Consider the following 26,558-nt stretch of genomic DNA (forward strand, 5'->3'; position numbering starts at 1 on the left):
CTGGATTCATAGAATGCTGCAGTTCCAACTCAAGACATCCTTGTTACACAACAAGTGCTTTCCCGCCTCTCCTGGACAGAAACATTGACCCAGGTAGACTTGGTGTGCCACCACACCTGGTTGACAGATGGCTCAACCCCAAAGAGTCCATTTAAAAGATGGCTTGTAGATTAATCAGAGAGTGAGACAGCTACATCAGAACTAAAAATCAATGCTGCCTTATAAAAAGGGCTCTGATGATGTAGGGATGGAGAAAATTTAGACCAGGCAGGTTAGAGTTAAACTCAGGGTCTGTGAGAATGGCTTCAGAATCTTTAAACAGAAGCAATTTACATCTTCCTGGAATTGCTTTCAAGTGTGGCTGGCAAACATCCTCAATTAGATTAGCAAATTTAATCCTCTTCCCTCATGCCCTGAATTAGAAAGTTGATGGCGTGTTCTAAATGGCATCCACTCTTTCCTCACTGCTCAGTCTGACATAGGTGTCCTTGAAGTTGAGTTTTTCTTATGCTGCAAGTTCCACTGAGCCAAAAAAGGGAACCCTATCAGAATAACTGGAACCTAACTTTATAGACTGTAGCTTATTCAGTAAGAGAAAAATACCCAAGTTCCAAAAGTAGCTGGTTAACTATGAAGAGCCATCTCTTCAAAGTGCTAACTTAATCTCAAGTTATATTCAGACAAATTTGATAAAAGAATTCATCATTCTGCCATGTCTGTGGATGCTAAGCTGTTTGATTAGATTTTTCTCAGTAACCGCTGACTTTTCTTAGATTAGTAGAATGATCCATTTTACCCCTTGGGACAAGGTGAATAGCTAAACCAGCAACCCAAATAAAGAAGCTTAGGGATATTTTTCCTCATTGCTGGGTCAAAGCTTCATTTATTTTGAGTCTCATTACCTTCTTAGTTTTTCAGCTGTTGTGACAAATTTAGCTCTCTGAGAGAGGCGATGCATCTCCCTGATGTGATTGCCTGAATTATAGAACTTAGGATACAGCTCAGGATTTACCACATGGAAAGAGAAATTCTTTCCAAAAAAACGTTGACACTGAGTTCTCTTTACTACCCAAAGGCCACACAGATGCTGGCATTTCTTTTGAAAATATCAACAATCATTAATGCAGATAGCATTCAGGATGTAACCGAAAAGCTTTTCATCAGAATGTACTAGAAAATATCACTGAATTCAAACACCAAAGTCTGGTTTTGTGATGAATATTTAAGTGTGTTTGTGTGTTGGGGGTGTGTTATTCGCAGGTAAGTTACAAGCAGTTGCAAGTTGCCCAGAGTGGATGCTGGGAATTATACTTAGGACGTTTTCAAGTGTTGTTCCTGCTCTCACCTGCTGAGCCATCTCTCTACCTGTTTATCACTTCCTTTTTAAAAAAAAGATTTATTTATTATGTATGCCGTGTTCTGTCTGCATGTATGTCTGCACACCAGAAGAGGGCACTAGATCTCATTATAGAAGTTGTGAGCCACCATGTGGTTCCTGGGGATTGAACTCAGGACCCCTGGAAGAGCAGCTGGTGCTCTTAACCTCTGAGCCATCTCTCCAGCTCCCTGTACCACTCTTATTTATCCCTCTTACGTGCACTAAATGACCAATGAGAAGTTCTTAAAGGAACAAATGAACAACAGACTGAGCATCAGACACCTCTATCTAGCAAGCGTGACTGCATTTTTAAGTTCAGTTATTAAAATTTGGGGATAAAAATGAACATCCATCCTTTTGGTTATAGAACCTTGGGTCTTATAACAATACTGTTTTGCCATGTTGAGAAAGGAAAGGAGAGGAACAAAGTGTTGTCCTCTGTTTCTCTATGATCCTGAGGCCCAGTGTCTGAGCAGGGCTCATAGCACAAAGCAGCCCTGGGTGCCCTAGTCACGGCTATACTGCCAATCCACTTATGCTGAGGATAGACACCCCAAACTCTAACCTAAGGCCTCATTTCTTTGGAGCATCTCAAAGGGCATTTATGTTTTTATATCTTTCTTTTAAACTCCCAATTTCCACAATCTGTGTTCAAATTACAAAACAACGACAATAAAAAAGAAGACCAAACAAATTGCTGGGATGATATTTTAAAATAATGAGCTCAGTAGCTAGCTCAGCAGGTCCTGTGATGCCCCGTGGGCTATCCTGGTGGAAATAGAGAACTGGCTGGCCCAAGTTGTCCTTGGGCCATTATGTGCCCACACATGTACAAATAAGTGAATGAAGCTTAAAAAAAAATCATTTAAAGAGCTTTGGCCTATCTATGTGAACTCACACAGTCAATAATGCACCTCATACATGTGTACACAGAGAGACTTGTTTGTGCAGAAAAAATTCTGGAAACGGGTTGAAGTGGTTACTGATGGGAAATGGGTCAAGGGCAGGAAGGAGCGGATCTGTTTTCTCCCCTTTATATCCTTTTATATGATTTGATCTCTTTGTCATGAACAATTAACTGGTTTTATAAACAAGAAAGGGGGAAAAATATGAACCATCTGTGGAATGTCTTCTTTCCCAGTCCCTTCACATCAGACTAGTCACATAGTCTGGCCCAGGTTTTCCAGGGCTGCTGGGAGAAGAGCATTGAACTGGACTTCGCGGGCCGCCAAATCCAAACGACTCCCTTCCACTTACCATCTTCCAGGCGTAGCTCACGTTGTAGGCCTCCTTTCCAGTCTCCCTCAGCTTGTTTATGTGCCAAGACAGAGACGAGTTCACAGGGACCGTGATAATCCGGCTGCCTAGAGGGAGGCTGTGTAGAAACCAGAATTAAATGCCTCGGGCGAGAAAGAAAAATTAAGCACTTAATTAAAGGCAAGCGAGAAGCTGTGCGGCAGTGGCCACCCCCTGCTCCTGAACAGCACTGAAACTCATCCCCTTTGAAAGCCATGATGTGAGATTTTCAGTTGTGGGAACGCGCTATGTCAACTCTGCATTGACGCCATCCTTCGCCTCTACCCTGCCCCCAAAGTTAATTCTTTCCAGAGACTGACTTGTCTCAAATCACTCACTTATTAATTTTCGACCAATGGGCACAAAGATTCATTTCTCCATAGGTTACCATCTGGCAAAATAACATATCACAGTTGGAAAACATCCAATCTGTCTTTATCTTAAGAGAGCCCGGCACAAACCGTGCCGCCGGACAGGACACTGACAACCTACTTACCGGCCCTCACCTCAGCCTTTTATTTTGCTAACACATCTCAGTTTGGTCTACGCAGAGTACTTTCTGGACGTGAGTTAACACACGTCTTATTTTACAATTAAACTCAATGGAAAGGTAGAATTTGATTGACAAGACATTGCCTCCAAATAATTTTGAGAGGCTTTCCCTGTTACTACAAGCAGGCAAAATCCTGGCTACCCTTCTTTAGAAACTGTTTTGTAATTTAATTTCATTTATTGTTATTGTATATGTATCCACAATGTGTGTGCATGTGCGTGTGTGTGTGTGTGTGGTTACCATGGTGCAAGTCTGTAGATTAGAGAACAATTACATTGACGTGGTTTTGGGGATCAAACTTGGATTGCCAAACCTGCATGGTAAGCACTTTTGCCTACGGAGCTACCTCCCAGCCCTTGGTTCCTACCACTATGCAAAACTTACTCAGAAAACTTTTGGTAACAAGAAAATACTTTGTATGCTAGTCTTATATTCTATGGCAAACACTCATATTTGAATGCAAAAGGGTTCCCCCTCTCAAAACACATAAAATCCTGTAACCCTCACCTCTTTCTTACCTTAGGATATTTTGCCGAACCAATTCAAACTTGGGGATATTTTCATAGTGTATGATGTCGGTATGGAGGGGGGGTTCTGAGAGTAAGTATGGCCTGGTAAGAGACGGATGCATAAGTGTATACCCTGAAATCACAGAATAAGACATGTCAGGAGGAAGACGCCGGCTGCTGGTTCTAAGCAACGTGCCCATTACTGGTCTGAACTGTGGACCGTCTGGGATGGCTGCCCAATGCTCAAAACCTCATCTGTACCTTAGCAGTCCAATAAAACCTCAACCGTTTTATGTGAGCTCTCATAAAACTCCCGAAGTGTTGAAAGAGCTCTTAAATTACTGAACATATGTCTAATTGAGGCTACTTAGGTGGCATTCGTTTTTCTGGTTTTCGTTTTAATAAATGTTATTAAATGTTATATATAAACCTTCCTGCCAGGGAATCTAAAGATAAGGATACTAACAAAAAGTGATTTAAACCCCATTCTAGGCGTTATTCACCCCCAAATCTAACTTCTTGACGTTATTAAAAACCTATGATCTCACAACCCAGGATAGTGTGAGCTCATGGATTGTGAATTCGCTCTGCCATCTCCATGATCCATTTCCACTGCCCCACGATCCTATGGCATAACTTCCCTGAAAACTGTCTTTATTTTACTTTATTAGTACAAAAATATTCATAGACTATGTTTTTTTAAGTTGCAAAAGAAAGTGTTCTTTCTCACCTTTGTCATCTATGAGAAAAGTATAGGAAGCCAAAGAGTCTTGGTAATACGTCACGTCTTCAAGAATGTACGCCAGATTCACGTCCACACCTACGATCCCCAGGAGGAGGTTTCCAAAGTAACAGGGTTTACTCACAGTCATGATCAAACCTGTGGGTTAAAAACAGGACCAAAGGATAGTACGGAAACGCTGGACCAAGGCTGGGGCCGTGCTCAGGGGAAGCATGAGGGCCGATGGTGGTCTCAGGCCCTGTGATCCAGGTCCTGACCACTGCCCTTGCAGCCTGTATGGAAAGTGAGACAAAGGAAGGGAAGAGGGTCCTTTGGGATGCTGCAGTTAAACAGGGGTGATCTCCCTGCCCCCCACCCCCAGCACCTCCAACCTTCCTATCAAAGCCACAATATGTGCTGTGGTAGTTTGAATGTAACTGGCCCTCATAATTTCATAGGGAGTGGCACTATTAGGAGGTGTGGCTTTGCTGGAGTGGGTGTGGCCTTGTTGGAGGAAGTGTGGGGGTGGGCTTTGAGACTTTCTATGCTCAGTGTCTCAGTTCACTTCCTGTTGCCACCATGCTTGCTGTTATGATAATGGATTAAACCTTTGAAAATGTTTCCCTTTGAAGACTCAGCAGCGTGTCAAAAAAACAAACAAAACCGAAAACAAACAACAAACAAAAAACCCACTGGATAAGGAGTCTGAAGAATTGAGTTCCATTCCAGTTGTACTCCTTTTGTACATACGTGTGACACTGGACATAATATCCATCACCCGCCCATGCGACAGGACATGGAGATTTACTGATTTCTAGGGGATGCTGGACCAAGAAATTTGGGGAAAGGAATTTTTAAAAAACACAGACATTACAACTCATTAATGTATTGAAAACCCTGAAGACGGAGGAGGGGAAGAGTTAGAAAGGCACAGAAACTGATCACGTAGAACTCTGAGTAGTTGAAATAAATGAAATTTCCACGCTGTAGACTTTGTCAGCCATATCCACTCAGATACCCATTCTTTCCTACTTCCTTTCCAGAAACAAATGTTCAAACTATACCTAGCTCACAGGATGCATCAAACAACAGGATGATTAGGGAAAGGGAAGAACATGCAGGAGGAAAGTGTCCAGGAGAGTCAGGGTGTGGAGTGGAGCAGGTGGGCACCAAAATGTCCTGCCTCCACCACAAGGCAGAGGAAGTCACGCTGCCTCAATTGATGGCTTCACTAAGCTGAGACAAGGCAACGGCTCTGATCTCTAGCCATGCTGCAATCTCGGGACTCTACAGAAATCCCCAAACATAAGAATGATGTGTTTTTCTCTATCTTGTTATACTTTCCTGTACCTGGAAGCATGTTCGTTCTCCGGGGGTCTATCACAAATCCCTTCTAGATCATTTTGGAAAAGGATTTGGAAACTCTTAAAGGTGTCTACGAAGAAGACTGGACTGCTAAACAGAGAACTGTGGGTGGTGACGATACTCCGGGTATACTGAATTGCTGCTGTTCCTGAGACCAACTAACTGGATCAGTTAGCAGGAAGGAGACACGACCCTGGAAGAATTTGTAAAAAGTCATTCCATAGGGGTAGGTGGTCTCCTGATCTTCCCAGTACCCTCTATTCAGTTCACATTAAAAATGCTTCTCAGCAACAACAGATATTGAAAATAGTCTTGACTGCGCACTTCACAGGAGGTTTGGGTTCAGGCCTCCTTGGACAAAAGGGTTATGTATGGTAGAAGCAGCATCATGAGGGCTAGTTTAGAGACCAAGGTCTCAACGTAGGTCATATTCCCTGGGCTTTTGTCTAAGATGCAAGTCATTTTCATAGACTAGTAAAGATCAACAGCAATGCTCCATGAGCAAGACACAAAAGTATTCTAACTTTTCTGGCTATGATGAGAAAAACTGTCTTAAAAAGGAGCCTCATCACCAACTTCAGCAGGACTGGGAAGGAACCAGCATAGGACCGAACTAGTCCCTCTGAATGTGGGTGACAGTTGCATGGCTGAGGCAGACTAAGGAGCCACTGGCAGTGGCACCAGGATTTATTCCCTACTGCTTGTACTGGCTTTTTGGGAACCTATTCTCTTTGGATGGATACCTTGCTCAGTCTAGATATAGTAGGGAGGGCCTTGAACATTCTCCAAAGCAATGTGCCTTACCCTCTCTGAGGAGTGAATGGGGGCTGGTGGGGTTAGGTGGAGGGAATGAGAGGGGAGGGAATGGGAACTTGGATTGGTGTGTATAATAAATAAAGACAGTTTGTTTTCTTTTTTACAAAAACAAATTAAAGAAAAAAATGAGCCTCAAATTTACTTTTCCATTATTGGCTTGTACAGGAGACTCTTTGTATTAAATCAATTAGTTACCAATTAATTGGTCCGTGTGTGCATGTGTGTACCTGTTTGGGTGTTTGGACACGTGTGTAAACATGTACTCACTCAGAAGTCAAGGTTAATGTCAGATATCTTTCTCATTTGCACAACTGAGACAAGGTCTTTCATAGAACTGGGAGCTCACCGATTCGGCTAGATTAGCTGGCCAGGGGCACCTGGAGCTCACCGATTCGGCTAGATTAGCTGGCTGGGGGCACCTGGAGCTCACCAATTCGGCTAGATTAGCTGGCCAGGGAGATGCTTGTCTCTGCTTGCACCAGCACCAACGTTATAGATTCGATTTTATATTCGGGCATTGTACATGAGTTCTAGGGGACCTGAACTCAGGTAAGCACTTTGCTGGGTCATTTCCCAGCCTCTGGATAGAAGACTCTGGATCCCAAAGAGTCAAATGAAATATGTTAAACTATGCTCACAATGACAGAATCTCCAAACACTACCCTCTCTACTTGAACCTCAAATATATAGGTAAGGTTTTTTTTTTTTTTTTTTAAAAAAAACAGAAATGCATGTTCAGCAAATACATACACATATTGCACACACACATACACACACCCATACCCATATTCATCAAATGATAGTCGGTCTACAGTGGTTTTTCAGTTAGAGCTGCATTGATTTCTCTACATTCAAGTTCTCGAGTCATGGAGTCAGATGAGTCACCTAGTAAGTTGTAGGAACTGAAAGCACGACAGAAGTGGCAGAAATGACACACTGGTACGGAAATTCACCAGATGTGCAAACCAATGACTGACATTCACTGTACAGACTTCGTGAAATGAGACCCGCAGATTCACATCTGGATGACATCAACAAGCAGATGGCTCAACATTTTCATGGAAGGTGCAGATTTCAGGAGGGGCCCCACTCTACCTGCTTGGCATTAGTAAGCTAATTGACTTATTTCACTGAGTTCTTAAAGGATTGCATTTCCACATCTGTCTTACTCCTTTCCACACAGCGCATAGTTTGAACAGGATTTCTTGATGGTCTCTTATCAGCAAAATTTTACTGAGGGGGTTTGTGTACCTTGCCCCCCCTTGACTGGCATATATATATACACACACACATACACACACACATGCATTTAGGTTTCTGTCACTATCAAGAGGACTAGCCTAATCCAAAGGTAGGAGTTCCTAGACAATTGGTTTTCAACTTATGGGTTGTGACCCCCTTGGGGGTTGAATGACTGTTTGACAGGGGTCACCTATGACATTGGAAGACCTAGATATTCACATTGTGATTCTTAACAGCAAAATTACAGTTATGAAGTAGCAAGAAAAATAATTTTATGGTTGGGGTACCCACAACATGGGGAGCTGTATTCGCAGTATCAGGAAGGTTGAGAAGCACTGCCCTAGACTATACACATGTGTGGACCCATTCAGAATGAAAAAGGAGGGTTCAACAGGAACACAGACCCAGGTTCAGGATGCCATCTGTCTGCTTAGTGATTATCTGCCTCTTCCAACCTTCTTCATCAAGAATGTGGAAGGAAGGCGGGGTAAGAAAATGAAGAATAAGCCAAGTGTGGTGGCTCACACCTTTAATCCCAGTACTCAGGAGGCAGAGGCAGGAGAATCTCTGAGTTTGAGGCTAGCCTGGTCTACAGAGCGAGTTTTAAGACAGGCAGGGCTACATAGAGAAATCCTGACTCGGAAAAAAGAAAGAAAGAAAAGGAATGAAGGAGAGAGAGAGAGAGAGAGAGAGAGAGAGAGAGAGAGAGAGAGAGAGAGAGAGAGAGAGAGAGAGAAGGGCCTGGAAAGATGGTTCAGTGGTTAAAAGTACTTGTTCTTGCAGAGGATCCAGGTTCAATTCTGAACACTCACATGGCAACTCGCAATCATTTATCACAATTTCTAGAATGTTCATGCTGTAAGCAAAACATTTATAAACATCCATTTATAAACATAAAATCTTTAAAAAGGTAAAAAACGAAGATAAAAAAAATGATTTTTTTTCCCTGAGAAGCAACCTACCATGACCAGGCATTTGTATAGACACTTTATATACATTACTGAAATTACTCTTCACAATCACCTGGACAGAAAGGATTCCCATTTCCTAGTCAGGTGACTGAATCACGTGACTGTTAAACCACTTTGCTCAACATTGTGTTCTGGGTACTTGTGGCATCAGGATGATGGTGTAGATAAGAGCAAAGGAAAGTGGTGTTATTAAAGAAGGGAAATGAGCAGCACTCATAACTGGGTGGTATGCCAGCCACTGGTTATATGTATGCGTGTATGTGTGCATGTAGGTGTCCATCTTAATCTGTATATATTCATGTATGTGTATGAATTCATTCTAAGAAACTCACTGGTTTATTATCCCTTCCTGAAGATGACCAAGACGGAGAATTAATGAGGTGACATGCACTACTGAGGACAAGGACTTAAGGAGTGTGGGATCTAAGAACCCACACAGTTCTTTGTGTTTCCCTGTGCACTGTGATGCACAGCAACGCTTTAGCGCCACTCACTAAGGGAGCTTCCCCAGGAAGCTGCATCTGAAACTATGCTGTTACATTCTTTGAGGCTGGAGCAGGGAGGAAGCAGCACTGGGTTTACATGTTACAGCGTGTTGTAGGCTAGGTGGCAGGCATACACGTCTTTGTGGGGTTGGAGCAGGAGGGGTGCACCTTTCTGCCTGCTCCTTCCTTTCCTCTTCCATAGCAGGACATTCTTGTGACACTTACCATCCCCCATCTCGTCGGAGAAGGGGAGGCTGAAGACGGCCTCGTCAATCATCCGGTTGGGAAGGTTGGTGTAGAACCTGCCAACTGTGGTCTCCAGATTGCTAAGCTGGTTCAGCACCATCATGCTGCCCTTAATCACAGGCAAGGCTGTCCGCTCTGGGATGCCATACTTCCCAGAGTTTTGTTCAGCCAGATCCCTAAGGAACGCCAACTCCTTCAAACCAGTCACCCCATCTGTAATCGAAAACAAGGGGAAAACTTGGTTATTGTTAGGCAGCAGTTTGCCATTTAGATCCACTATGGATACAAATGAGGTCTTGCACAGGGCATGGTGGTACAGGCCTTTAATCCCAGCACTTGGAGGTGGGGGTGAGGGCAGGGTGTGCTGGGAGCTTCATCTACATAGTGACTTCCAGGATAGCCAGAGCTACACAGGGAGAGCCTGTCTTGGAAAAAAAAAAAAAAACAAAAAAACCCAAAACCAAACAGACAAAGTCTTGAATGTCCAAGGGGTCTGTGTGGGGATACTGTCTACGGACCCAGGAAGATAGCAGTTCCCACTGCAAACCAAAAGCCAAAACAGGGAATTTCTTCAGTCAAAAGCACAAAGGGATTCTTCAAAAGGCAGTGATGAGAACCACATGGGAATCGAAGGATGTGCTCGTCCTAAACATTTCATTATAATAAGATTTAAATGCTTTGCTGCACTCAATATCTGAAAGCAAAAGTAATAGTTAGCAAGTCTGCATTTAATTTACAGCAGTGGCCGACCTCTGGAGGGCTTTAAGGCCTTTACCATTTCATTCCTGCTTTGCCTGTAAAACCACTTGCCAAAAACTCAAGAAACTAAATGAAAGAATTATGGCCTGCATTTAGCAATGCTTCTAAACCCTCTTCTTCAAGCTCATTTAATTACACATGTCTTTATGCTTGATATTGTTAGGATAATACTAAATTTGATTTATTTAATGTGTATCTTTTATATTTATGGGGTATTGAAAACTTTGTAAAAAGATTTAGGCATAGTGGGATGTATTGTTCTACAACATCTGTGTTCCATAGTACAAAAATAAATTTAATAAACCAATTTTTTTTTCAGTCTGTTATTGTTGGCATGCAGTCAAAAGGATTAGTAACTGATCTCACATGGGCACCACTGTAAACAAGCTCAAGAGCTTTCAGTTGTTGGTGAGACTCTACCACTGCCCTTCCAGGAGATTCTGTCTCCTGCTCTTGAAGACTTAGACAGCAAACTATGAGCTATTTATTCCATTGTTAAAAGAACCTGAAGTGTTTACAGATCACCTACTATAAATATGCCATGCTGTTTTCATCTGTGGAGTGACTGCATTTCTAACATTCAAAGTTCATTACTAGTTACTAGGCAGCAGCAACATCTAACATATTATCTATAATTATTCCTTTTTTTCCCTTTTTTTCTGAGACTGGGTCTTACTATGTAACTCTGACTGTGTAGACCAAGGCTGGCCTTCAACTCAGAGACGTCTCTCTGCCTCTGCCTGCTGAGAGCTGGGGTTAAAGGCATGTGCCACCATGACTGGTTGATTTCTTTTAAAGACATTATATCTAGACAAACTTGAATTTCACTCTATACCTTCAAGGCGATAAGAAAGAAATAAAGTTCCTGGGGCAAATCATTTGAGAACCAGATCACTGTTTCCTTTGCTTGGCATAGACTGGTTAAGGGGTGAGGGGGTCTCTTTTAGAGTAAAAGACATGGCTGATTTCTGCCCTCATCTCAAGAGAAGCTCGCAGACAACTTGGGCACTAGATGTATTTCTTCTTTGTCCAGTATTGCTCCACTCCTAAAGTGTTAACAAGCAACAAACTAGGTCTGCCAAGACAGCATGGGATGGAGGGTTAGGTTGTCGACACTATTGGCAATTTTTGAACAACACATGGCGAATACACTGGATAGTAAATCTATCAATACGGGCATGCTAGAAACCACATTTCCCAGAGTCCTCTCTGCTGTGTGCTCATAAATTAAAGATGCCAAAAAAAAAAAAAATCAAGTTTTATGGAATGAACTAAGAGATGGCGAGAGACAGACACAGAGACATCAGAATGCTCCAGTTTGAGTCACGTTCTCCGGTCTTCAGTAAGCTTCCTTCCCAAACTTCTGGCTTGCTCACCAACATCAACCCTGGGTAAGCTGTCCAACTATTCCATTGAGAGCAATGGCCATGAAAGTCAACAACCTTCCAGAGATTTCTATATCACAATTTATGAATCGTATCCAATGTTCCCAGCTTTCAGCTTTCCCTGTAAGCCTGATGATTGAACTCCGAGTTGCTAGCTTTCTTTTTTGGATTTTTCTAGTCACTCCAACTATGGTGATCTGCTTCATCCAAATCCCTCTTTGGATTTGGAAAGATAATCCAGCTCTTTCTAACTTTCACACACCTGCAATCAAAAGCCACGGGAAGACCACCGTGAGGAAAATGGTTCCAGGAAGTGGGGGAATGTCTTTCAAAGTCTCACGATGGCCCCGCTTCACTATGTGAGCTCTTGGCGGGTCTAGTGAGGGCCAGTGTCTGCCCTAGGAATAGTAGTCAAAGAACTAGCAGTGACCAGATGTATCTGGTAAGACAGGCGAGAGAAACTGGGTGGGTGAATGGAGTTAGCCAGAGGGTTTAAAGTGTGGAGTTGTCATGGGGATGGAAGTGTACCTAAGACTCTGAAGGATTGGTTTCTGGACAGGTGATAACTGGGGCTTTGACTCAGTGTCTGCCACACGCCAGTAGCGATTGCTGGCTGTGGGTCTGTCTCCCCATCTTCTCCTGCCTTTAACTCAGCTGTCCTCCTTAGTGGGAGAGCTCGCTGAAGACTAGGAAGCTCATGCAGGTGGTGGGCGCCACAGAGGCTCGGGGAATTTCATTTTCCTCCCTTCTCACTCATGAGAGAGAGAAGTTAAGCCATGTCGGGGAGAGGATCTATCAGGCAACCTGACATGACCCCAATGGGTCAGTGCTCAAGCAAAAAGCAGCCGTCTTCACCCATCCTAACCGGAGAGCTCCTCTGCTCAGAATACAATGCAAACAGTAAGACAACTCACGCTTGTGAGGGTCACACTCTTGGAAAAGTGAAGGCACAGGAGAGAGAGGACACCCTCTGCCCACAGAGGAGGGAATACAATGGGGAGAGCGGGTGCCCATGTCTACACAGTGGGAGTCATGAGTATCAGGATGCCCCGCTGTAACACTGCTGAATGAGACTGACCCCAGATGGCAGAGATGCTCTCCGTTGTCAGCTACGCTGTGTGTGACAGGAAACATCATCACTGACCACCCCTCCCCAGGATCTGTTAGGCATCAGGCTCTACGCTAACTTAAGATTCTTCATTTACGTACATATGTATGTGTCTATGTGTGCGTCTGTAGGTTCATGGGTGTAGATGGTCACAGAAGCCAGAAGAGGGCACTAGATCCTTTGGCGCTAGAGTTACAGGTGTTGGGAGCCGCCTACTATGGGTGCTGGGATCAGAACTCAGGTCCTTTGCAAGAGTAGCAATCACTCTTGACCTCAGAGCCTTCCCTCCAGCCCTTCTCTGTTAATTTTCAACCGACGCCATACCGTTGCTTTTATACTCTCCCTGGGCAGTAGAGCTTGCTATTCTCACCTCACAGATAAAAGAGAGGTCTGGAGCTGGCACACATGGGCCAGCTCTGTACTCAGGAGGCTGAGGCAGGGTCTCAGGTTTGAGACTAGCCTGGGCTACATCATGAGATGTTTCCCGGAAAAATAAAAAGTTGAGGTCTAAAGAGATGAAGAGTCCTGCCAAGAGTCTATGCTGGTGGATGGTGACGGTGACAGTGGCAGCTGGCTGGTGTGCCTGCACTCCCTGAGGGTGGTCCATAAGACACTAGATTCAGAGTCACTCTAGAATATCAGACTCCTGGCTCCCTCCTGAGAGGGTCTGAGTAAGAACCCGAGGACAATTTGCATGTTGGGGACACTCTCCACATAACTTTTAGCACATAAAACTGATAGTCATTGTCCCTAAATGAGTGTGGGGGAGGGCGTGGGTTTCATAGAGCTCATACGTGGGACTGGCTACAGGATGAAAACTTTGTCTCTCAGCCACAAGGGAAGACATCACCCAAGGGCTCAGGGTTGAGGCCCTGAGGGGGAAGAGCCACTGAAGGAAAGGCCACGTACTAATAGGTGTGGTGGCACCAGACGACAGAGGCATACAGCAGGGCTGGGCACACGGGACAGGCGGGTAGCAGAAGGATGACTGTGGAGTGTTTCTTCAAATATTCCAATTTTCTAAAACCCATCTACCAACATTTAACGGTGGAACTCACATTTTAATGAAAGCCGGCAATCCCCCAGGACTGCTGCAAGGGTTTGAGGTCTAGAAAGGTTAACCCTCTCCACAGGCCTGCAAAGCAGGTCCTTGCTATCTGTGGGTGACAGCTGAGGAAGCTGGTGGAAGCTTGGGTGTGGGTCTTTGGATGGATATCGGGGTGCTGCAGAATGGAAAGAAGCTAGGCCAGCACTATGGCTTCCTGCGATTCACGGGAGCTGTGAGCATCAACCTTCCTATAGTATAGAAACCTCTGGTGACCTAGTTTATGGAGAACTGAAAAAACAGGAGAGAGATGTAAAACTTAGCCAGACCACAGAAGCAGAGGAGAGTCAGGAACCTGTGGTTGGCTAGGCGGAGTCCCGCATCCCAGCACCGGGTATGAGAGAGCTGCTGGTGCCTCCCTCGCCTGACAGCTCTATCAAAGCTTGGGCACAAGTCTCTTTCCCTCTTTTTAAAGCAGCTTCTGCCTAGAGGGAACTTTCATCTGAAAGGGAAATCTCGAAACACTGCCTACCGTTCATGAGGGCATAGGTAAGAATCATTACGGAGTTGTTCAGAAAGCCATTTTCTTCATTGATGACGCGGAGGGTTGCCTTTTTATCTTCTTCCGAGGAGTCCTTTGATGTGATGCCCGCCGACAGGTAAATAATGGCCATGTCTGTATCTAAACAAAAACACACAAACCGGGGTTACATTCGGATTCTGGCAAGAGCCAGCTGTCTTCCTTCCCGTTTTCCCGGACTTGCCCAGCCAGAGGACCCTGCTGGCCCCTGGTGTCCCTCGCCTTTCCCGTGTGATGGATGTATTGCTGGCTTTCATCTTGCTAATTCCTTTTCCCTTCCATCCTGCGCTCTCTGCACGGCAAGGCCTCACTTATCCAGCACAAGACGCTACTGACACATTTACCAGATGAAAGACGGAGATTTTCCCCGGGCACCCACGCTGTGTTCATTTAAGCCAGCCTAAATGGAAATCTCCCCAGCTTCTGCAATGAGGATTCGGAACACAGCTTATCCCTCCCTCAGTCACACAGGGCTAGTAACGGGAGCCACACTTTGGGGTTGGGGGGGACTTGGCTTCTTCTAGGGTTCTGCAGACATGGAAAATGACTTGCTAGATCCTAACTACTGTCAAATATATTTGGATTTTGAAGGTTTATCAGTGTAGCAAAGAAAAACTATGGACGTAGATGCACCAGGTGCTCCAAACTGCTACTGTATGCTTCGTGTGTTTGGGTCATGTAGGCTAAGGTAGTAACCTCTTCATATGTGTAATTGGAGAAACAGCTAGAAAATGGGACAGATACCAGTACCAAGTTCACAGAAGCTGCTGGGAGGAAAGGTTGGTCAACTGGAGTAATGGGTAGACAAACGATGATGGCACAAGAAGGAACGTTAACAAGAAGCCCCAATACACATGTGTGCACTACTTCAATTGGCCTGAAGACAACTTGCGATTTGAATTCAAACCACCCTCTAAAGCAGGCCAAGGAGTGAGAGGTAAGTGTAACTCAGAAGACCTTCCCCAACATAGACTGACTCAGAGTAAGAGTGACAGGGTCTGGGGAAGGCAGCTCAAGGGTTAAAATGTGTTTCAAAGGCAACACTCAACAGCTAGACGAAGTAATAAGTAACTAGAAAACCAGGGCTGGCAGGGAAGCAAGGCTGGATATTGGTTAGCCATTCTGGTCAGGAGGACAAGCTCTAAGTTCATTGAGAGATACTGTCACCACAATAAGGTAAAGGAGTGACTGAGGAAGAGGAGGCATCCTGGTATCAAACCCTGGCATGGGTGCCCCTGAGTTCCTGTGGTGTTGCTGTACTGTGCAGTGTTCCGCAGAGCTGCTGCATGGGTTACACAGAGTGCAGCTTGGCTGCACATTGCTGTGTTGTCCAGAATGCCACACACAGACACAGAGAGCTGAGGAGGGGGGAGGGGAAGGAGGAAGAAAGGGGCATGGGGATGGGGACAATGAACTGCCAACTACTAAAGATAACAAGGCAGGGATGGAAAGGAGCTGGGCTTCTGTATTTCTTTCTAACTCAAGGCCTTTAAGTCAATAGATAGCTTTTGGACATGCTGTGGGGAATCATGCCCCCGTGTAGTGAAATGCTTGTATACACCCTCATTTCTACAGGTCCCGCTGCTGGCCTTTCATTGGGGCTATGAGTAACCACGGCAGGCAGTCTAGCTGCTTCATGATCCATCTCATGACATATGCACCCCTGGGAAGCCACATCCTGAGGGTGGGTAGGATGGTGTTACGGTTATGTGGTACAAAGCAATATGTAACGAATGCAATTGCCATTAACATTATTCTAAGAGAGATCCACAATTCTTGCAGTTTGTAAACGTGCACTTTAGATTCTGAAGTGTTCATTGCTATCTATGCATAGATTAACAGTTTACGTAGTATCGATGCTATAGACAGACTGAATTTAGTAAAGTCGGGCTAACAATAAATATATCCACCCTTTACTGCTAGCGAAGCCAGTTGAGATGCTCGGGATGTATTGCCTGCAAATGTGTCTTTATTCAGTCACTGGAGATCAGGAAGAGAGGCGGATGAAAGAATAGAAATCCTTAAGTCTTAGAAAGACTCCCACATTAGTCCCAGATGTCAATATTTTCTCGGTTGTAACTATATTCCTGCATGTCACTTTACTAGAGTTTGAGATATCTCATTTAAGCTTTACACTGAAAATAAGTGTCCAACAAACCACAGAATAAAACAGTTCCACGTCCCACCAGAGAGGGCAGAGCTGTGTCACAGGGTCACAAAAGGAAAGAAAGAAAGAAAGAAAGAAAGAAAGAAACAAACAAACAAACAAACAAACAAAAGATCATGAAGACAAAAAAATGCCCAAAGGACCATGAGACAAAAAGTCAACAAAAGTACCATTAATTTTGTGTTAGCCATCTACTGCTGGGCATGAGGCCCACTCTTAAGTGCTTAATATACCCGGTAGAGAAAATTATTATTTCTTCTACAAGTAGATGTCAATTGGAGATAGTGTCTTGGATAGGGATGATGAAGACATCCCCTTTAGGACTGAGTGTTCCGAGGTCTCTCACCCTTTGCACATTGTCTAGTTGTGGGTCTCTGTGTTTGTTCCCATCTTCTGGAGGAGGAAGCCTCTCTGACAATGGCGGAGCAAGGCACCAATCTGCGTCCCGTTCTGAGGTGCTCACTCAACAGTTTTACTAAGTTTGGTCTTTGCTCACTGAATTCTCTCCTGAGTCACCCACTGGTGGGAATTTATAACACTGGTAAACTTAGAGGTGGCTAATTTTAGGGATCTGGGGACTCAAACTCTCTAAGTAACCAGCAATTATTAAAATCAGTATCAGGGGAAAAGCAATTCAGATTGAGCCCCGCCCACGCAATCAGATTTATACTTGAAATCATCTTCCTCCTGCTATGAGACGATCTCCGAAACAACTCACCCAAATACTGAAGAAACGCCCTAAAAGGGTAATGGGGTCCCTTAATGGATCTCCCAAGGGACTGAAAAGAGAACCCTACTTTGGATAAACGTTTTAGGTTCTGATTGGTACAAGATAAATTAATGTAAAACTAGAAAACCTGGTAAAGTCTGGCTTCGGTTTATGGTCCTGATGTGGGAAGATGCTTCCCTTTTGTCTACGGGTCACCCTGACAGTAATCCTACAGGGTAGGTCCCACTGCTGTAAATGAGCTGGGACCAGAAGGCTCATAGGGAATGGAGCAGAGTAATGACAGCCCACATTGCTGAACAGATAGAAACAGTCCTGGGTCTTGTCATCCCCACCTCACAGGTTAGGCCAATTATCGTTCAATCAATATTCCCATGCTTACAAGGTCAGAAAAGGTTCAGCAGAGTTGAAACCCAAGATCCAAATACTGAACCACTAGGTCATGTTGTCTGGGATACTACAAAACCTGTCACCATGATAGGGACAGTAGGCATTCCTAAAGCAGATCCTTAAACCCAGTTGGGTTCTTTTGCCTCTGAATTGCCAATAGAGACAGCAAAGATGGGGAGTGCAAGCCAATCTTTGGAAATATCTCATTTGAACTAAAAAAAAAAATTCCTCTCTGTGCACTCTTGGACCTGTGCTACTAAAAGTTGTCCAACTTTCTGATGGCCAGTCTTCTTGTTGTGTTTTTGTTTACCAGGATAAGAAACCAAATACAAAACAAACAAAAGCGAGGAGAAAGCCTCCTAGGAGTCCAGGCTTGCTGCCAATGAGTAGTACAAAGAGGTCCGTGAGAAGAGGGTTAATAAGGTTCTCAGGTAGGAGGAGCAATAACATTTGACAGTTCACAGAGAAAAATCCAGATCTCTGCCTTCTCTCAGATCAGAGGATACAACCTTGCTGGTGCCGCCTGCCCTGCCGAAGCAAGCTCCGCTACCATCCCCGCATCTCCAGGGGATGCCCACCACCACCTCTCTAGGTGTCTAGGTGCTGAAGCAAGCTCCGCTACCATCCCCGCATCTCCAGGGGATGCCCACCACCACCTTTCTAGGTGTCTAGGTGCTGAAGCAAGCTCCGCTACCATCCCCGCATCTCCAGGGGATGCCCACCACCACCTTTCTAGGTGTCTAGGTGCTGAAGCAAGCTCTGCTACCATCCCCGCATCTCCAGTTGATGCCCACCACCACCTCTCTAGCTGACTGGTGCTACAGGCATCTGGGTTTGCCACTGCTAGTTTAACACCTCCCTCCTTTATCTGAGCAAGACAGCAACTAATTACTGGGCAGAAACTCTCAGGACGGGTGGATAACTCAAGAGTGGAGCAGAGAGACCACTTCTAGGGAGGGCCTGTGACAACTTGGTCAGATCACTAGTTTGCTTTCTGTTGTTTCATGTGGGAAACATGATCGACTTCAGAGGAAAGGGTGGATCTTATAGCAGGAATCTGGAGGCAGGAACTAAAGTCATGGCGGAACATGGCTTACTGACTGGCTTGTTCTACTTGCTTTGATCCTACCCCAAGGGTGGGGAATCCTCCTCCAGAGAGCTGGCTTCATCAATTATTAATCAAGAAAATGCCCTACTGACATGAACAGGTCAATCTGATGGTGGTAATTCCTCAAATGAGGCTCCCTCTTTCTGGATAATACTAGTTTATGCAAAGTTGACAGGAACTGGCACTCCCCGCCTCATAAGGTAAGCACTGACCCCTAGCCTCATGGAGCTATGTGTGGACGGCTGAACACTAAGTCCATAATATTGGCCTGTATGTGGCTGGTGCTAGCTCTTGCTGGTAGGCAAGATTCTGAGAAGATGCGTTCAGAGTATCCATTGTCCTTCATTTCCCCGTCTGTGCTTGGGCCTAAGCTGTAACATAGGTCTAACAATGGAAGACGGCAGTAGGTCGCTCCCGTGATCCTACTGCTGTCTGGCAGAGAGAGGGTGAATCTTGAAGATAAAACTGGTTAAGAGCAACTTTATTAAATGAAAATGGGGTGTGGCTCTGAGTCTGTGAGAAGACAGTAAGTATTTAGGGTCCCACCCAATACCAGGGACCTGAAGTCAAAGAGATATTTCCTCATAGGCCTTCAAGCAGCAAAGCGATCCTAGTTTTAGACTTTAGACTTGGAAGGAAATGGAATCTCCCACTAAAGTAGCGCGCTCACAAGAGAACTGGGAACCTCAGCTGAGCCTACAGCCCTGGTTACCTGGAGTCTCCACCTCATGAGGCTCTGAACAGAAGACCCAGCTAAGCTGTAGTGACCCAGGGAGACGGTGAGATCATAAATGTACATTGTTTCTGAATTGCATGTGGTGGCCCTCGGCTACATCTTGAGGCTACGTGAGACCCTATCTCCAATAAGATAAATAACTATTTTAACTACTAACCTTATAAGTTTTAAGCAAATAAAGGCAAAAGCAATATGCTATCTCCCAACACCAGCTATGCTTGCGACAGTTACTTCATCGGCCAGCGTGCAGGCACAAGACTTTTCAGCACAGTCTGACTTTAAATCTTTAGATTAGACACACAGACAGCTTAAAATATATTCTTTAAATTTATTTTAATGGTGTATATTAAACTGGGTTATACCAGCACTCTGGAAGCAGAGGCAAGAGGATAGAGAGCTGGAGGCCAGGCTGGGCGACATAGTGAAACCTTATCTCAAGAAGAAGAAAAAAGAAAAAACACAAAACCCGACCCAAAACAGGATGCACTAAATTTTTAAATGAAGAAAAATGGCTACAGATTTTCAATTATAAAAGGAGAAATAGAAGACTCCTTTGAGACGCTTCAAAGCAGAGTCCTATGTCAACTACCCCTTCCCTTCCTTTAGCATGTATCCGCATTCCAGATTTTCCTCTAATACACAGAAATTAAATTAGAGTACCTTTGTACATGGGAAGGGTATGCTCATCTAAGTGACAGCTGGTCAGAAAAGAGAGGATCAAGGCAAGAATCCCTGTGGCTCCTCCAGAGCCCATGCACACCAGCACAGAACTGCCCCAAGCCCTCAGAGAGGCAAAGCCAACAATTAACATTAAAGAGGATGTGGGTATTCCCTTGGGAAATAAGTGAGGATGTGTTCTTAATAAAGGGGGAGGAGGAGGAGGCCCCGGGAGTCTAGAAGTCCCACAGACTGACCATGGTTAAAATGGAAAAGATGAGACCATCTCATTATGGAGATGCCGTGAAGACAGCAGATGATAATTTGATCTGGGATCCATTGGAAAGTTTCCCCTCTAGTTCTGAACTTGGTGGGCAGCACATCACCGTGGCCGTCTCTCAGAAATGCACTTACTTGCTTGAAACCGAGTGCTATTGCTGGTGCTTCGAATGAGCTGGAACGCCCTGCGGAACCCCACTGCATGCTGGGTCGGGCTGTCAGAGGGCTTGACGCTGCTAACAAATGTGGACATTTTCCTTTTTGTCTCGCTGGTGGCGGGGGACAGATAGGTCTTATAGCACTGGTCCAGTGAGCAGGTCCTGACGGTGTCTGCCACAGTCAACACAGAAATCTGGAGGACAGGAAAAAACAAAAAGCAAAACACTCAATTTCTTCTACCATTTAAAGATTCCCTTCCTTCCTTCCTTCCTTCCTTCCTTCCTTCCTTCCTTCCTTCCTTCCTTCCTTCCTTCCTTCCTTCTTTCCTTCCTTTTTGAGGCAAAGTCTTCTTCATGTTATTAAGGTTGACCTCAAACTTCTGGGCTCAAATAGTCTTCCTGCTTCAGCCACAGGGACTAGGCTTGGATGTTTAGGTAACAGGAGAGCTTAACTAGGAAGAAGGCCTGTAGAACAGGTTCTGAGTTTAAAAACAAACGTCTGAAGTCATCAGCCTGTCAAATTTGAAAGGAATTTGTAAAGGAGAGAACCCAAGAATTTGACCTTTGAACCAAAATGAAGTAGCCAAACAGTATCGGCATAATTGAAACAAATCAACAACGAAAGCATCCCTAAATTCACGCAGAAAAACATGTTGGCAAAGGCTACCCATCTTGGTTTTCAAACTGGAGAGCAGCGTAGAGGTTGGGTGTGGTCTCTGTGTATTTTCAGCAATGAGGTCAATAGGAAAAAGTCTCTGGTGATGGAAAAGTCAAAACATTCAGGCTATATGATAATTGTCTGGGAACACTGGTGCTATCTGGTCTGCGATGACTGAGATGTCACTCTAACGAATCACACTTAACATAATAAAACATAAGTGTTGGAAACACTCAAGAAAGCTTTCATGTCCCACACGGACTCCGGGATAATAGTCACCTTATCGTGTTCATCAATGGCACGGAGGATGACCTGAGCAGCATCCTTGGCAATCTGGAGCTGGGTGTCAGTGACCGAGGCCCCATGGTCCAGGATCACGACTATGTGCTTGGACTGTGGTCGTACAGTGGAGACGTAGATGGGCCTAGAGAAAGGAAAAGGGTCTTAACACAGTTGTGAGCGCTACAGATCAGATGCGGGCTCACTGGCCTGTGGGTTCTTCTGGGGGAAGGGCAGGTTGGAGTGAGAGTTCAGAATGGGGTGGGGGGGTCATTGAAAAGAATAGGGCCGTGAAATTCCAACTTTAGAGATGAGAGCACACCTTCTGAGAGGCTGACTTCTTCCACACACTTCAAAGTCCCAACTCACTTCTGCAGGGCCAAACTCTCCACTTATTCATTCAAGCTATAAAGACTTGGTCCAAAGGGAGAGCAAGGCCCACTTGCCAGTAGCTGGCTTCTGTTTTGCAGACACGCACGTGCGCGCACACCCACCCACACACCCACCCACACACAGCATTTTAGTAACAGTAAGAAAGCTTGTGACCTGGGCGTGTGCTGGGCAGTTCTGGGTGGTAGGCTGGCCTTTCTCTTTCCATACATACACCCCTGGTTAAGAGACCCTCTTTCCTCTTTTTCAGCAACTCAAACCGGCCAATCATGAAGGGCTTGGCAGCTGAGCATTTCAAACCATGCCATCAAAATTTGTCTAAACCTGCAACAGCCATTCTTCCCGCCAGGTGCTTGTTTGCCAACGTGAAGAAAGAGGGGGAGCTGCAGAGACCATGGAGGAAAAGAAACACCTCTGATCAAAGCGGCCTCCGCCCCTGCGTGCATCAGGAGGGGCTGGAAGAAGGGGTTTAATGAGCTCTCTATTCATTTTCAACCTGGAACAAATTAGGGGTGATTTAAAGCAAATCGGCCTCCAGAGAATCCTGTCCTTTGTTGACACCTCTAACACGAGAATTTTCTGTGAACTGTGAGCTACCAGTGCGCCACAAAAGCCTGGGCACAAATTAAGAACTAGTTGTTGGCAAGTCAAAACTCTTGTACGGAGACTACTTTAGCAGGTCACCAGTCAGAATCACTAAGCCAGCAGAGAAATGAGATGAAAGAAACGCAGGAGAGGCGGCCTCAGGATGAACCGGGAATAGAACAGTAGGTACTCCAGCAGCTCTACACCGACACAAGGTCAAATGCTCCTCGTGTGTGTGTGTGTGTGTGTGTGTGTGTGTGTGTGTATGTGTGCGTGCGCGCTTGCGTGAGCGCACATGCATGTTCTAATTAGGGGAGAGGATTTTCCTTAAAATGATGTATCAGCTTCGTCCTAACTGAATTCACCCATTTAAAAAGCCCTGTAGCTTTATCTTAAAAGCTGGATATATAAACAGCCCTGTGTATTACATAGGTAGACGGGGAAGGAACCCGAGAGCCCGGCTGGTCCTTTCTCACGGTGCTGTGCTCTGAAACCCACTGGAGTCTTCAGCGGGTTGTAGAGAGTTTGCAAAGGCAACCAGTTAAGACAAGTTTAGAGGCAGAGCTGGCAACCCCTGAGGAGGGAAACACGGTCAGGCAGCCAAAGCGGCAGCTTCATGATAGGTAAGCTCGAGCTGGAACTTGTGGGCGAAGGCTGAATAGTGATGAGGCCCCACCCTCCCTCCGACGAGCTGGGTTTCCTTAGGGGCAAATGCCAGTCTTCACTTCCCCAATGAATCCCTTTCACAGGGGTCGCCTAAGCCCATTGGAAGCCAAGATATTTGCATTACAATTCATAAAAGTAGCAAAATTACAGTTCTGAAGTAGCAACAAAAATAGTTTTATAGCTGGGGGGGCGGGTCACCACAATGTAAAGAACTATATTAAAGGGTCCCAGCATTACTAGGAAGGTTGAGAACCAATGAACTAGATACCAAAGTCAAGATTTCTGGTCCAGTCTCCATGGCATTGTAACCATAGCAGAGTATCTAGGAAGAGGATGTGGAAAAACAGAAACAAAAAAAATCATACAAATAGTAACAATTTTCTCTCCTTCCTCTCCCCGCTTGGGAAAAGTACTGGATACAATCTGAAGGAAGGATGAAGGGATACTATGGCATTTTTTCGAGAATGCCATGGAGAATGGGCATCTCCCACTTCCTCCAGGCTCTGAGCACCAGACTCCGCAGAAGGGTACATCTTTGCCTAGAGGCTTCTGTAAATGAGGAACCTTGTTTTACAAATGATTTCACGGTTCCTTTCCCGCTGGCTACATGGTACAACCAAGTCCTTTCGGTGCGAGAAAGGCAAGACAATAGTGGCCTTTAAAATCCAAAGCTTTGTGAACAGCCTTATAGCTTGCAGTACCTGTACACTTCAAAAGTGTAAAACCAAACCCATTATCTTAGAGAGGAAAGTCAGCCACAGAGAGCAACGTTATGCTCTAGGGTAGAGCTGTGGAGGAGGTGGGCTCATGTCTATTTCAACAAAGATGTTCATAGCACAGAACTGCCAGGGCAGCAAGTGGTCACATTCCCTTCCCACTGCTTTGCCTGCCGTGATAGGGAGCATTGGAAAGCTCTGGGCTTTCCCACTGCCCACCCCCTAGTACAGGCACATCTATAGGTATCAAATACAGACATTACTTCCAAGCAAGGAAAAGTTTCTGAACTGCATGGGGCAGACCCGAGTGTGGAATTCACTACTGAGGTTGAAATCCGGGGTCGTGCTGAGATCGGGCAAGACCTCTCCACCCCGAGTCCCAGCCCACCCCACATACAGATTGTCACCAGCAACAAACGACCTTGGAAGGAAGTCAGCATACCGACTGCGATGCTCATAGCTGCCCTTACACCGGAACTTGTGTGCTGGGAAGACAGTGAAAATTCCTTCTTCTGAGCTGAAATACTGCCACTTGATTCCAGGGTTGGATTTCAGGTTGTCGGCAAGCACTGGAAGAGGAAGAAAAGGAAATATCACCACGTAGCCCACAGGTGTGCGCACGCACGGCTCTTCAGGCATCTGTTTTGCATAAACTGCTTGTAGCATGAAGAAATCCCACCAGATAGAAGGTTGTAAATTTTCTACAAAACATATTCCTTCTGCCCCTTAAAAAAACATCCTGCGAATAAGAAACGTGACATTTCGGTCACGGGAAGCCATTATTCTTCACATGGTAGGGTGACATTCTATGTCCTGGGTTATTTCTCCAGCACAAAGGATTCATTTGCACTAATCTTTCTGCTCATGGGGCTGGTCCGTGTTGGGCTAGTGTATACTCGCTGGCGTGGGGTCCATTCTCTAAGCATGGACGCTGGTAACAGACCTTGTCTTTAGGGACTAGACCTCTGATGTTGACTTTGCCTCCATGAGCCTCACTTAGGTAATGGAAACAACACAGATGGGATTCGAAGGGCCAGAACCGAATCCTAGAGAAACTTTGTTACTCAGTGAATGGGAAAACGGATCCCACGACTCCAGAGCTGACACAGGGGCTTGCTTTTACTTTATGACGTCTCATTCACAAGGCAACTCTAGCGTGTGGGTGATATTACTATTCTTGCTTTGGAGTTGAGAAATATGCTTAGGCCATTGGTCAAAAAACCCCAGTTGGGGTCTAGAGAGATGGTTAAGAGCACTGACTGCTCTTCCGAGGTCCTGAGTTCAATTCCCAGCAATCACAAGGTGGCTCACAACCATCTATAGTGAGATCTGATGCCCTCTTCTGGCGTGCAGGCATACGTGCAAACACAACACTGTCTACATAATAAATAAGTCTTCTTTAAAAAGAAAAAGAAAGAAAAGAAAAAAAAAACCCAGTTGGGATGGAGACCTTGGTGTTGTGGCTGCTGTGCTTACATCATGCTGTCCCTGCTGACTTCCTGCACAGCCGTGCCCCTACCATGGGTCAGATTTGGTATTCCCTCAGCCCTAGTGCTACCTACCTGTGTACACCCCGCCTCACAACCTCTTGGATTTTCACATTTTGTTCTACTTTTGAAAACTCATCTGTGGGTGCCAGACCGTGGTGGCGCACACCTTTAATACCAGCACTCAGGAAGCAGAGACAGGTAAATCTCTCGAGTTCAAGGCCAGCCCGGTCTATAGAGAGACCAGGGCAGCCAGGACTTCAGAGAAACCCTGACTCAAAAAAAAAAAAAATCCATCTGTGGGTGTGCGTGTGTGCATGTACATGTATATGATATGTTGTGCACACATGCCAGGGCGCCTGCGTAGATGTCAGAAAACAACCTTGGGTGTTGGTCCTTGCCTTCTGCCTATACCAGGATAGCTGGTCTGAGAGCTCCCAGGGGTTCCAATTCACCTCTCTTCACATCAGGATTATAGGTTCATGTGGGCTCTGGGGATTCTGCCTCCACGCCTCATGTTTTTTTTTTTTTTTTTTTTTTTAATACAGCTAAGTGCATTTTCCACTGATCTATCTTCTAGATCTTCTAGCTCTTATTTTGGGCAAGATCCTGCTATGAAATCTAGGCTGTCATCAAATTCACCACGTAGTTCAGGCTGTCCTCAAACCCACAACCCTCCCGCCTCAGTTCCTAAAGGCTGGGGTTACCAGAGTGTATCACCACGTGTACCTTCCAAAAGTGTTCTGTTCTTCTCACAACCAGAAGCCCCTCCCTTCTTTAGCCACTGGGCCTTATCAGTCTCTTCCACAACAACTCAAAACTCCACTACACATTTGGCTATGCATAAATCATGGCTTCAGGCGCTGGAGCAGCCCTCAAGATGAGCAAAACCCCATCTTGCTGTAGGTACCAATCTGCCAGCAGAACGAGAGATGGAAACAGAGCTCAGAGCAGAGCAATGGAGGGAGAAGCGTGGGAAAAGGGAGAGAGCAGGAAACCTGAGGTGTGATTTAACCGGCACACACACAGCTCCGAGTCCACACTGCTCTGAATGCCCATGTGGCCCAGAGAAGGATTTGTTTCTCTAGTTGAGATG

At 45.3% G+C, this 26,558-nt stretch overlaps 1 protein-coding gene across 1 annotated transcript in view; it reads right to left on the reverse strand.

Annotated features, from left to right (window-relative positions):
* The window catches only part of Cachd1 (cache domain containing 1), a 229,875-nt gene that overhangs the window by 36,009 nt on the left and 167,308 nt on the right, over positions 1-26,558 (reverse strand). The window contains exons 5-12 of the mRNA XM_057784644.1: positions 24,418-24,544; positions 21,619-21,763; positions 20,659-20,875; positions 14,412-14,561; positions 9,562-9,795; positions 4,467-4,616; positions 3,746-3,869; positions 2,636-2,753 (exon numbers count right to left, since the gene is read on the reverse strand). Of these exons, the coding sequence (XP_057640627.1) occupies positions 2,636-2,753; positions 3,746-3,869; positions 4,467-4,616; positions 9,562-9,795; positions 14,412-14,561; positions 20,659-20,875; positions 21,619-21,763; positions 24,418-24,544 (1,265 nt within the window). The remainder of the gene's footprint in view (positions 1-2,635; positions 2,754-3,745; positions 3,870-4,466; positions 4,617-9,561; positions 9,796-14,411; positions 14,562-20,658; positions 20,876-21,618; positions 21,764-24,417; positions 24,545-26,558) is intronic.

This window comes from Chionomys nivalis, chromosome 11 (assembly GCF_950005125.1).
Source record: "Chionomys nivalis chromosome 11, mChiNiv1.1, whole genome shotgun sequence".
Taxonomy (NCBI): Eukaryota; Metazoa; Chordata; class Mammalia; order Rodentia; family Cricetidae; genus Chionomys; species Chionomys nivalis.